Source organism: Falco rusticolus, chromosome 5 (assembly GCF_015220075.1).
Source record: "Falco rusticolus isolate bFalRus1 chromosome 5, bFalRus1.pri, whole genome shotgun sequence".
Taxonomy (NCBI): domain Eukaryota; kingdom Metazoa; phylum Chordata; class Aves; order Falconiformes; family Falconidae; genus Falco; species Falco rusticolus.
In genome coordinates this window covers 22,515,212-22,528,284 of record NC_051191.1, presented here as the reverse complement: position 1 = coordinate 22,528,284, position 13,073 = coordinate 22,515,212, and the positions used below count along the sequence as shown (strand labels likewise).

The window sequence follows — 13,073 nt, the reverse complement described above, 5'->3', positions numbered from 1 at the left end:
TTAAACTGAAACAGAACAAACTGCAGCACAGTAAGTTGAGTCCAAGTAACTCACAGGATTTGGGGACAGGGAAGTATGATGGTTGGACCAGTGAAAAAAGAAAAAAAATACTATGCAGTACAATTCTATACCATTTTGAGGGCAATGAAGTATAAGGTTCCCTTCAGTGTCCTGAGTCAAAGTCACAGAGTTCACGGTTTCTATTGTCACTGTGTCAGACTCTTCTTTGACTGTGCTCATACTCAAACCTGAAAGAGCAATACACAGGTTACATTTCTGCAGTCAGACTGCCACTGTGATGGTAATGTTGCTTCCTTTATCTCAACCAACCAGCATAAACTCCCCCAGAGAATGACGGATGTATGTATGTTCTTTTACATGAAAAACTCCAGTTTCAGACATTCACCTGCCTTTATTTTTCCTGTAGACTTATATGTTGCACAGGGAAACATCAGATAGCTTCAGTTACTTTTCCAGTTTAAAATAGTACCCAAATTCCCTATTCAGGACATTTGTAATCTACTACTGTTTGGTTTGGGATTTTTTTGTTGTTTGTTGTTGGTTTTTTTTAAATACAAACCTAGGCTATTACTTTTTTTCTCACTAATATTTGTTCCACTGCTCATTTAATAATTTTACTATTACATAACCTAAGCTAGTCAAGATGGAGAAATATTTCTGTAATCTTGTACTACTCATAGCTGCACTATTTATACATAAAGTTGCAAAGTTTTATTCTCCTTCCATGCACATAAATAATTGTGAAGCTTGTATTTTTTCTTTAGCATTGAAACTACATGAGCAACAGAAAAACTGGGTGCAAGCAATCACCAGTATAAAAAACCATGCAGAAAATAAGTTATCCAGGGTAAGCTGTATACACTAGTCAGTGAACTAGGCCAATACAAAGTGCTTCTGATAATCTCATTTCCACTATAAAAATACTATGAAAAAACCCAAAACTTGTAAGAACGTCAGTGTAAACTCGTGCTATTACTAATTTTGAAATAAAACAAAAAAGGTGTTATCCACCAAGTAGAAAGAAACGTAGCCTTTTCTGCTGCAGAATCTACATGAAATCACATCTAAAATACCCAGCTTTGCAATCACTTCATCAGTTTTGAACACCGGGGTTTGGTGACTATCTTTGGCAGAGATTTGTAAAAAGTAAATATCTTCAATTTCTCCGTGAAGAGCTCTTCTTATGTGTTTTCTCACATGTCAACAACAGGAAAAAAGTTAATCGCAACTTTTATTTTGAAGCCAAAATACTGTTATCAACAATGTTAACTTACATTACTAAAAAAACCCCAACCATAGACCATAGCTTAAAAAAACCCCAATCAATCACAATTACACTACAAAGCTTCCATGTACCAAGCAGGAATATCCATGTATCCATACGCAGGTGGAATTTACAACCTGGATTTTAAATCCCCCGTCTAATGTTAACAATATGGCTTTGGCAGGAAATTATTTAATTTTTATTCAGAAAACATGTTCTTTGGTATTGAAGATTCCCAAGAACAGCGTTTCCTTGGAAGAATAACACTACTGCCAGTCTTCCAATAAAATTACTTTTCACTTCTCAGGCTTGATGAAATTTGGCCCATCTTTAAGCGCAGGTAGTGACCGATTCCTAGAATGAAGTGGTATTACCCTTCTGAACACGTCAATTTCGGATACTGTTGAAATTTCAAATGAGAGGGTTCTCAAATTTACTTTCGTATCTAGCATCAACAGCAGCTCCTTGCCACATACAAGCATAGGAGGCAATAACTTCCTTGGGATTCATCTGCTTCTGAGTTCTACAGCCTCTGCCCTATACTTTACTAGAAGTGATGTTTGCTGCATGGCTATAGAACCGATTTTTAAGAACCAAAAAATGCACCCTTAACTCTAAAACATTAAGAAAGAAATCCAAAGTGTTACAGCTAAATTAGCAGACCTCTTCAACCCAGTTTTGAGCTATTCATTTAGCTTTTTGGGGGAGTGAACAAATTGTATCATTCTGGAGGACCAAAAGAAACAGACAGATTCTCTTTTTCATGTTTGTATGTACTTTCTGAGTAACTTTTACTACAAAGAATGCTGGAGTAAAAATTCCCAAAGTTACCTGAAATGCCATGGAGGATTGTCCCTTTAATTTTACGTGAACAGAAAGTGATGACATTTATTTTTCTAGGATCAGCTGAAAGCACCTATCTTTCTTCTCACCACTATAAAGGCTTGAAAGACATAAAATTTATTTTTATAAAACGTGTCTATCATATACTTCACCTAAAGCTGATCTAGAAGCAGTAGAAACTATAGCACCATCCACAGCAGAAGATACAGAAGACCATTTCTTCTTTTTTATTGAAAGAACACTGAAAACTCAATACAAAGAGAGCAAAGCTAGGTCATTGTTTCATCAGGATTTGCTGAGGATCAAAGAATAGGTTTATAGGATTAGGTTCCCAAATTAAAACCACCGACTAATTAGGTTTGCCCATTCGCATTCTCTCCCTTGCTGGTTTGCCATGTTAGAGAAGGATGCAGCATTAAAGGAGTCCATACACCCAAACCTGGCACTTCTTTCAAAGGTGGGTAGGATGATACACCATCATCAATAGGCGCTGCCCTGACGCTTCCATACAAACAAGAGTTGTAACAGAACTAAACAGACAATAGCTGAGGCACCACATCTAAAAGCAGCACTGATTCTTCTGATCAAGTTAGACGTCTACAGTTGTCAGCTTGAGCTCCCAGGTACTCCTAACAAAGCATCAAGAACTGTGCACGGCAAGTTGTTCAAGGAACTGTGATCACCTAAGAAGGACTCTTCAACGTAATTCCTGGGCTGTGCAAGGTTTTCTAACTGTTTGCCTATCCCCCAACAATGGTTTATTCCAACAGTAACTGCAGGCTCTCCAGAAAAAAACCAGTAATGTTCTGTGTCAGATACTTGAGATTTAGCTATCTCAAATTTTCTGAGTGAAGGTAATAATTATAGTCAAGCCTTGATAAAAACTTTAGAGCCAAATCCTTCATTTGACTTGAAAAAATCCCATCAACTGTAATGGATATAGCCTTGGACCTCAGCTCAAAACTGACTGAAAAAAACAGAAGGAGCCAACTCAAAGTCAAATGCGTATTTTGGACATTATTTTTTATTCATTACAGTACACATACAAGAAAACTGACGGAAACAAACTTGGTTTTGTAAGACACATTTACACCAGGACAGGAATGCTAACCCATGAAGACTTGAATTAGTGACCGAAAGGTGAGAAAAAAATCTTAAGTAACTGCAGTGATTCTTCTGGGTGAATAGGAAACAATCTCCAGACCTTATAATAAAAAACACTGCTTTACACTTAAATGATGACAGAACTACCATGTATGCTGAAGATACATCAAATATGACATTAATGGGACCACTTGGGAGTTTTCAGCAAGCTCAGTGGAGTAAGCACAGGAGACAACTGCTGCAGGAGACAACGCCCTCTGATGCAGGCTTCTTTGATACTGGCTGTAGGGACACTGTACTCACCCGATGTCCTTCATTTATCATGGCATGACAGCTGAAGCCATGCTAAACAATGCTGTACCACCACAGGGGTCTTTCAGGATGTGCCATGTGAATTCTGTTCCATACAGATACCTGCACATCCACTATACATCTGCTCTTGAAAAAGTTAAATACAAAGTTAATGACAGCCAAGGTTTCTTAATTAGTGGTAACTACAGCATGAGTAGTCTCGCCACCTCCAAAATATCACCTTCCTTTCCTAACTTCACCAAGTATGCTTTTTCAAAATGCATTGATTTCTATTTAAAACAAAAAGCTTGCATTAATTTTAAATGCATAAGCCACGACTTTTCTTTAATCCTTGATTCAAACACATTCTTCATAGAAATACCAATCTACCACTAATATTTTATGTTCTGACGGAGGGCATTAGCTTGTGGGGGAAGAGAACACTGTTGGAAGCACATACACTAACAGTGTCGATGCTTATTACGAAATGCAGTGAAGACAGAATAATCTTAAATTTCTAAGATAGCACCTTAGAATCAGTGTAAATTTAATAAGCATTTTTTGCCCTGTTAAGACTTTTGAGAGTTATTTACCAAACTCAACATTTTTAAGAGTTGCATTACAATTCTAAATAGGTTTCAACATGCAACCAAACAGACAGAGGAAAATAATTCCCCGACAAGAGTAATTTAATATAGAATTCCAATATAAATTTTCCATGAAACCCACATACTACAGCCGTTCTTATTTTTCTGGGAAACATGCAGCAGATTTAGGCAGGAAAAAAAACCCCACAAAGCTGATTTTATACCAAGTTACAAAAAACATGAACATTTTTTATACAAAATTCCTGTAATTCTAATCATCTTCATCAGGCAGATGGGCTCAATTATTCTGTGGGCTGTAAAACTTAAGCACTTCTAAGAACCAGTATTTTTACCCTTGCAGACAGAATTTTGTCATTATGCCTAGTTATTAACTGAATGTTACATCTAGTCGTCTGTGGACTGTTGTAACTTTTTGAATTTCTGCATGGAATTGTATTAAAAGCTGTTTTCTCTGCACTGGGCAAAAATTAAAAAGTATATTTCACTAAATGCTGTAAAGAAGCAACATCAAAGTTTATTAAGGGAGGCTACTGATGCATTTAACTGGAACAATCACATGGAAGGCACTGGGATGTCAAGGCATTTAAGAGTAATTACACAAAGGAAACAAAGTCATTACAGGACCTCATACACCTCATACTTAAGGAAGCCTGAATGTTTAGTATAATCCGGTCAAGTCATACTTCCAATATATAATCAGGAGTTTCTACTATTCAGCTAGTACCAATTCTCTGATGCTATTATTTAAGAAATGGGTTCTGCTGAAATGTAAAATTCCACCACACAAAAACTGTCTTTAACAGCTGCAACAGAGAACCTAAGAGGGGACCAAACCAAACAGATATCAAACAGAAGGACCCTGAGTTCAAGGCATAGAAAGATTTATTAAACTGTACCAGCATTAGATTACAGTCCTTTAGGAACAGTTACATTCTATTCGTCAGTGGTATTTTGAGAAGTGGGCCATCACAGAAACTGAATGTATGGGTGACACAATGGGACAAACTGTTATTTGCATTGATCCAAAACTGGCAGAACTCCATGAGCTCCAGCCTATCCATCGATATTTTAATAAAAGGCACTGAGCATGCTTTAAATGTTACACAGGGGAAAACAAACAAACAAACAAACAAGCTAATTCTTAGCTTTTTCAGAAGAAAAAATACAGGAAGTTGCACATTTTCAATAACAGAAAATGGCTCTCAGGCACAACTCTATGGCTATGGATAAAAATCTTGGGAAGTATGATATGTACTAAAATAAATACTCTTTCTCCTTCATGTAAATGCAGTTTTATCCTAAGCACACAGTTAACTTCTTCACCTTTATATACAACAGACAGAAATTTAGCATGCAATAAAATACGAAAAGCTGATTTGTTATCCTAACTGCACAAGGTGTAAGACTGATAAGCAAAGCCACAGCTCTGTAACCTCCTGATGGCCAGACAATTACACTTACAAATAAGAGACTATTTCAGTATATAAAATACAGTATGGACACATGGAGGTCTTTGTCTCTTGTATGCGGGTATACACTTTATAATTTTGAGTGGTTAAGCCAAAAATCAGCATTTTTAGGCATTCTATTTAAACAGTTTTAATTGATGTTTAATCTTTTAGTAAAGTCATAAAACATCATCCAGAAAGTTTCAGTAAGCGTCCGGAAAACAAGCATGAAGCTGTTGACATTATTAATGTGGACTGATGAAAATGAGAATCTAAATGACATGTGTCCATCTCATTGCAAAGTCTACATCTCCTGGTTTTGCAGAGGGATTTTAACTATGCTGTCAAGAAGCCAACTTAAGTCTATGGCCAGAGCAGCACTGGCAAACAAAAGGCATTTTCTAGATTACTTCAACTCATAACTTACAATGGCCAGATGGAGCCAAACAATGGTAACTCTCTGTGAATAAATACATACAAATACTATCTGTCAGCTGAAGAGATAGCTAGCATAAGCGTAATACACTTCAGGGTTCCCAAGTGCTGACCTAAGAAAAAAAGACCCCTCAAATAGAAGGAAAAAACTCCAAAAGGATGGGAAAAGGGGCTTGTCCGACCGGTATCTTTTATTTTGGCAAAACAGACAGCATAACTCTAGAGCAGAAAAGCCTGCTGCTGCTTTTAGATGAAACCCCTGATCTTGGCAAACTCCACTTAAAAACAGAGCCCCAAGCAACCTCAAATCACAACTCTCGCTGGAAAAAGAAAAAAAAAAAAAAAAGATTATGAAACAAAACAGATAAAAGCCACAAGCTTAGGATACCCCAACCGCAGACCTTGCAAGGGGAAATCGGGAATCTAAAATCGTTAGTGCAAATGGCCCTTTATTACAGAGAAGGGAGTTTAAAACACAAATATCAAGAAAGACCAAAAAAACAAAAACCCCACCAAAAATCCCGCACGCCGCCCGCCCCAGGCACCCAAGGTTTGGTAATTTCCAGCCTTCCTCGCTTTTGTCGCCCGCCAGCCCCCGTCCACATTTCTTCCTGCGCAGCGCTCCCGACAGCACGCAGCACGCTGGCCAGGCCCGCGGCCCAGGGGAGAGGCGGCGGGAGGCAGCGGCCCTGCCCGCCCTGCCCCGGCCCCCAGCACTGCCCCCAGGGCGGGGGCAGCGCCCCGCAGGCGGCGGCTCCGCGCCTCAGGGCCCGCCTCAGCCCCTCACTGCCCCCCGGCCGCCAGCGCCGCCATTTGGTCCCCGGGCCGCCGCCGCCGCCATTTTCCCGTCCTCTCAGCGGGCGACGGTGCTGGCCGAGAGCGCTGCCAGCTTCGCCGCCGGCCCAACCCGGCCCGGCCCAGTCCGGCCGCGACTGAGGCGTGGGGCCGGACATGGCCGCCTCCGCCTCCCCCTCCCCATCCCCTCAGCCCGCCGCGCTCCGCCGCCACCGCCCCTGCCGGGCCGCTCCCGGCCCTGTCCGCCCGCAGGCCCCCGCGCACTTACTTCCTGTTTTGGGTCCGGGCACTTGAGAAACCAGGATGGAGACTCCCAAGTACCAGGATGGAGGCGCCGAGCGGCAGCGAGCGGCGAGTGGGGGAGGCGGAGGCGGCGGCGGGGCAAGGCGCAGCCAGCCCGCGAGCCCGCCGGAAGGGCCCGCCGCCCGTCCCCCCCGTCGCTTCCGCCCGGACGCGGCGCCACAAAGCGCACGGTGCGGGGGCCGCAGAGGCAGCGGCGCCACAAGGCGCACGGCGCATTCCTTTGCTCCGTGCTGGGGAGGCGGGAAAGGCCCCCTGCGGCCGGCCCTGAGGAGAAACCCTTTTCTCCGTCCGTGCTTCCTTCATGGCTTGATCTTCGTTTCTCTGCTGCCTGACGACCTGAAAAAAAAAATAATACGGTGTATTATAAAAAGCGAGCCTTACAAACCGAGAGTAAACAAGCGCCTAGCGGGCTGAGCATTGTGGTGCATGCTGCCTCACGGGCTAGGTGCTCGAAAGCGCCTTGACAATAAAAAGCCACCGGCTGAGCCTCTTCACTGACAAACCGGGTAGATAAAGAGGGAGGGGGCGAGTGGCATCCCCTGCCTGCGATTTTATGTGTGAAAACCTCCTTAGGCTTCTACCACAAAGCCGGTTTTTGGCTGCTTCCCTTATGTGCTGGACCTCTAGCTGTGCCTGCCCCCAAACCTTGGGAGCTTTAAGATGTGCCTTGTCCCTTGTGAAGAGCTTTCCTGCAAACCACGCTCACAGGCTGCAGGGATCCCAAAGCCTCGGGAGAGGTTTGTGGAATCTGTTCATCAGGCAGCATGCAGTTGTCCTAAACATCTGGTGCCCTTTAATACCTTAACACCCCCCCCACCCCCCAAAAAAAAAAAAGCATAAAAAGATGCCCGCAGGGGACTGGTCAATGTGGCCAGTGGAGCTCCCTTTGCTTCTGAAGCAGTGACTGGAGGGAGGCAAGGCAGGACAGATGCCCTGCCTGGTCTGGCATATCTCAGATGGGGCTGGATGACTATGGTTAGGTAACTGCATCTTGCACATAAGGGTTTGGGTTGCTCAGTTTGCCCAGAGAATGCTACAGCTTTGAGATACTGGGGTGAACAGGGGCCTCCCTGCATGGCTCTTGTCAGGGAATTTCTGTGGAAGGGGCTGCAGCAAAGCGCAGTTCTGCTCTTACTCTAGACTAAAACATAGTCGGGAAGAAAAGGTGGGGATTTGCATCTATAAAACAAAGGCTTGTAGCTGGGACATGGTAACAGAGGGGCTAAGACTCAGAATTGTAATGGGGAGAACAGAGCAAGGGAAGAGGCACTGTGTGTAAAATTATGGTGGTTGAAAGCATGGAGATGAAACACGTCTGGGACAAGAAGGGAACTGGGATAAGTAGCTGAAAACAGGATTTATAGCATCCATTTTGTTTGAAACAGACTTAAATTAACTCTGGTGGCTGTGGACTTGGTCTTTCTGGGCATCAAAGCTCAGAGATCAATAGTTCTATGTCCAATAGTTGAATTTCAGAGAAAAGTTTAAGTGCTCAGTGCCCTTAGGTACTCCTCGGCCAAAGCAGAAGTACAATTTGCTTTTCTGGGGTTGCATAACAGCTGTTGGACTCACCAGCCCATGATCTCTAGCAGCTCCCTGATGGTTTTTTCTCCATTTTTTGCAGCAAATGAAGCATGAACCCTACGTTTGCCTTCTCTGAAGTATATCTCTGTGTTGGGGCTTTTGTTTGTTTGTTTTGCTTTGCTTTGTGTTGTTTTCAAGGCAGCTATGGGCTTGCTTTAAAAATAACAGGATATCAAGTTGAGCTGTACCAAAATGCATCATCAGGAGGCTTGAGTTCAGACTGTGCAAGAAGCAGTAGTTTTGACATTTCATATAAATCTTCAACACACAAAAATTTCTAGAAGGACCTCGTGCAGCAAGCAGCAAACAGCAAACACAAAGATGACTCCTTCCATACCATGCTTTTTCCCCCATATGTTATCCCCTCAGTTATGAGCATTTTTCATGCTGGGTATAAAGTCTTTCTCCTTAGGCTCTTTTTATCTTATCTGTCTTAATGTGCCTTGTAGAAAACGATATTTTAACTGCAAAATCTGTACCTCCTTTTACATAGTGGTCTTGTTCTGGGGTGTGCCATAGTGAGGTCTGTTCTTCCAAGCAGCAAGCAATATGACAAGTTGCGCCAGGGGAGGTTTAGATTGGATATTAGGAAACATTTCTTCACCAAAAGGGTCGTCAAGTGCTGGAACAGGCTGCCCAGGGAAGGGGTTAAGTCACCATCCCTGGAGGTATCGAAAAGGTGTGTAGTTGTGGCACTTAGGGACAATATGGTTTGGGGAGTGCTGAGTTAACTGCTGGACTCGATGATCTTAGGGGTCTTTTCCAACCTAAATGATTCTGTGATTCTGTGAGATATGAAGATGATAAGCTGCTGCTGCAAGATCACATGGCAACACTTTGTGGACTGGGGCACCGGGAATTGTGTGCCAGTCCGGTTTCAGTCACAGATCTGCAAGACTTTTTGCACAGTTTTGAGACTATGACCTCTGTTTGTGCCCCATTCCCTGTTTGTGCAGTGGAAATAGTATCACTTTCCTCACAGATACAGGATACAACCACACTCAGGAACATTTGCTTTAAATCAAGTTCAAGGTGTATGTAGAATAAGTGATGACTAGAGTTCTCTGGCGTTTCGTGAACAGGATGAAATCTTACTCTGTAATGGACTCTTGTTCTGTGGAGCAAATGGATTCATGCATCCTGAGTTACTTCATGTTGAGGGAATGATTACATGCATATATACCTACTTCAGTTGATGAAAGAATCAAACACAGAGTTTGCTATAGACTTAACAATCCCTTTTTTAAAGTAGCAGTTATTTTTTTACCCATCCACAGTTTTCTTCCAGACAATCTATGTTCTGGTAGCCACCAGGTGTCTCTGCTGTAATGTGCTCTAGACCCACTGGTTGCCTCCCAGAGCTGGCACTTTTCTGCCTTTGCTGCAGTGAAGTTAAAGCTAAATTAGCATTGCTGTGTAGGTACAGTATGCTCGTTCCTCATCAGGCATTAGGGGAAAAGTGAGACAGTGGCACTGCTTGATAAGAAGAAGATGTGAGATGGAGGATCATCAGCATGCTGATGACTCACTGTAAATCCTGAAGGCAAAGCATGAATTTAATAATCCTAAATCTGATCACATGGGTGGTGACAGAAAGTATAGACGACTGTAAGCTTGATGTAGATCCTTTTCCTTAATAGAAGAAAAAAAGTTTTACTCTGCAGTATTCAAGAGAAGAAATGCAAAATACAGAAGTTAGAGAAGGCCTTGAATTGTATCTATTAAATAGTGGGAGGTGGGCAGGGTAGGTGATGTACTAACAAGGAGTGTGGCTGGCCTTAGCAGCTTGCTTCTGAACTGACTCGTAAGAGTGTGTATGTTGTAAATATGAAATAGGTGTCAGAGAGGAGTAGTACTCAATATGGGACACCCTGCAACAGATACTGACGTAGCTGGAAGACAAAATGGTAAATCTTGATTATGTATTATCAAATCCATGGGCTGGGATATGAACACATCGCTTACTGACTTCTGTCTCTCAAGTTAGGGAGACTGGCACCCCAGGTGATGTGCAGCTAAGGGCCAGAGGGTGGGAAGGGCTGGTGGAGAAGTTGCAGGGACGGGTGGGTAGCATGTATGAACTGACACAGGGATCTCCTCAACTCCGCATGATAACCTGGTGTCAGGAGTGTGCCTCTTTGGCATGGAGCATCTCCTTCCAAGAACACATCTCCAGCCACACGTCTCCTCAGTTGTCTTCCTTTGCCTGTATTTATTCTGTATCTCCTACTTTTGCAGCCACCTCGCTTTCCTAAATCTGTCTGAGCAGGGGCTCCACACGCTACCCTGACCTTCTGGTGTTTTGGCATGCAATGGCTCATTCACAGTGGTTTCAGAGCTGGCTGGAGCAGTTGTAGGTGGCCCAGTGCCAGCCATAACATCCTCCCATGCAGGGCACCTGCACACTCCAGCTGCTCAAACCCTGCCCCACTGTGCCTGCTGCTTCTGAGTCAAGATGGCTTTCCACTCCCTGTGCTGCAGAAAGGTTAGGCATCTCAAGAATCTTGACTTCTGTGAGTTGAAATGATTAAATGCAAAAGGAGCTACATGGATCTCACCAGGGAGGTCTTTGGTTGTATGTCTCTGCACTGACACCAGAAGGAGCTTTGGTGCTCACAGGGGAATGGTCCTTCTGCTCTGCCTTGGTATGTAAGATGTGCCTTGCTTAATGCAGCCTTGTGCACTGGTCCCAGTTCACTCTCTGGTCTGGTTTACTGTTCTTGTCTGCAGTTTCATGGAAAAATGCTGTCACAGATCATGCCTTTTTCCCCAGCTTGTTGCAATCCACAGCTCCAAAGGTTTTTCTCATTTGGCTGGATGTATTTATCTGTTGTGCCTGCTTAGTGTGACACTCCCTCTGTCGCTTTGGGCAGATAGAGCTGAACCACTGATTTGACCCACCAAATATCCGCTGCTGTAACTCCATCCATTCCCAGTTGCACTGACAGGTGTTGGGGTGCTGAGCAGCAGTTCAGGATTCACATTCCAAAAATGCATCTTCTTGTCAGTCATAAAAATTTTGGTCCAAGCAAAAGGCAAGTCCACAGAGAAGAGCTGGACTGTCTCTTGCAGATTATCCCCTGGCTAAACCTTTGTCCATGGGTTTTTCCATCCTTTCTCGAGGAACTGTACCTTGTTGTTGCAGAAATGGAGATATTACTCTCTCGGGCAGAGAACTTCTGAGTGGAGGTAGTAGTTGGCGCAAGCTGAAGGGAACAAACCCAGAGAGAAAGATACCTCTCCTCACTGCACTATCCCACAAACAGTCTGATTTCTGTTTTTTTATGAGGTTATGCATATTTACGTTTATTTCTATCTGTATAGATATGTATCTAATTACGTATGGGTATGGCAAATATATTCATTACTTATTTATAGGAAAAATATATTTTTGTATATAAACAATCTAGTATTTATAAAACACTTGTTCATTTATATGCTCACAGTTTGGTAGGTGCTGGCTATAGAGGACTGCTCAGGCTCTGAAGAGCTGCCATGAAATGGAGAGATGCCAGAGAAAAAGTAACAGAGCATGGTGTGAGCTTGTGTGGCTTCTCCACTGCAGAGTGAATCTCCTGTAAGAAAAATTATTACCTGGCCTAGGAAGAATCCTATAGAGAGCAGTCACTTATTTTGAGCCCTTGTCTTTGGTGACAATCTCATATATTTCCTCACTTGTACCTGAGTGAGTCTGTAATGAACTGACCCACCTTGAAAGCCTCTGGTGATACGTTCTGAATGCCTGCCGTGTCACTTACCCTCTGCCAGAGTCCTGGAAAATATTAAGAATGTCAATGTATTCAAAAGCCTCGATACACGGTCTGTGGAGCTGGGAAGGAGGGCGTTTTCCTTTCCTTTTTTCCTGACACCTCTACTGAGACACCTAAATTACAGTTGCAGTCAGTTTAGGCTGCACGGGCAAGCACACTTACCACCTGGGTTGCCATCCAGAGGTGCCCAGCTCTCACACAGACTGGGGCCATAGCAGTAGCGATCCCACTGCATCTAACCCAACACTAGCAATGTTTGTGTTGATATCACAAATATGAAGAAGAAAAAGGAACAGCCCCAGAAGATGTGAGAAGAATGTGAGAAGAGGGCAAGCTGCCGTCAAGGCCTACATGGGTCTGAGCTGCCAGTGGTGTCGGGATGATACATTTTTCCTCCTATTGAGTACAGAGGGAGGGAGCTGTGCAGTTCACAGTATCCATAAAGGATTTGGTGGATAGAGAGGATATCCAGGAGAATGGGAAGGAGGAACCGGTTTCTGTGAGATGGATGTATGGACAGTAGAAGAGGAGAAGGAACAAGGCTTCACAGAATCACTGGCGGAAGAGAAGGGATAGAAAAGAACAGAGCAGATGGGAGGAGCAGATG

At 43.3% G+C, this 13,073-nt stretch overlaps 1 protein-coding gene across 2 annotated transcripts in view; it reads right to left on the bottom strand.

The window, feature by feature from the left end:
• DMTF1 (cyclin D binding myb like transcription factor 1) overlaps window positions 1-7,247 on the bottom strand; it is a 30,644-nt gene extending 23,397 nt beyond the window's left edge. Inside the window, exons 1-2 of one of the 2 annotated variants that reach the window (XM_037387891.1) lie at window positions 7,078-7,247; window positions 132-248 (exon numbers count right to left, since the gene is read on the bottom strand). In XM_037387891.1, coding sequence (XP_037243788.1) covers window positions 132-240 — 109 coding nt within the window. In that variant the 5' untranslated portion in view covers window positions 241-248; window positions 7,078-7,247. The remainder of the gene's footprint in view (window positions 1-131; window positions 249-7,077) is intronic. The other variant, XM_037387892.1, reaches the window with a different exon arrangement.
• Window positions 7,248-13,073: the final 5,826 nt, after the last annotated feature.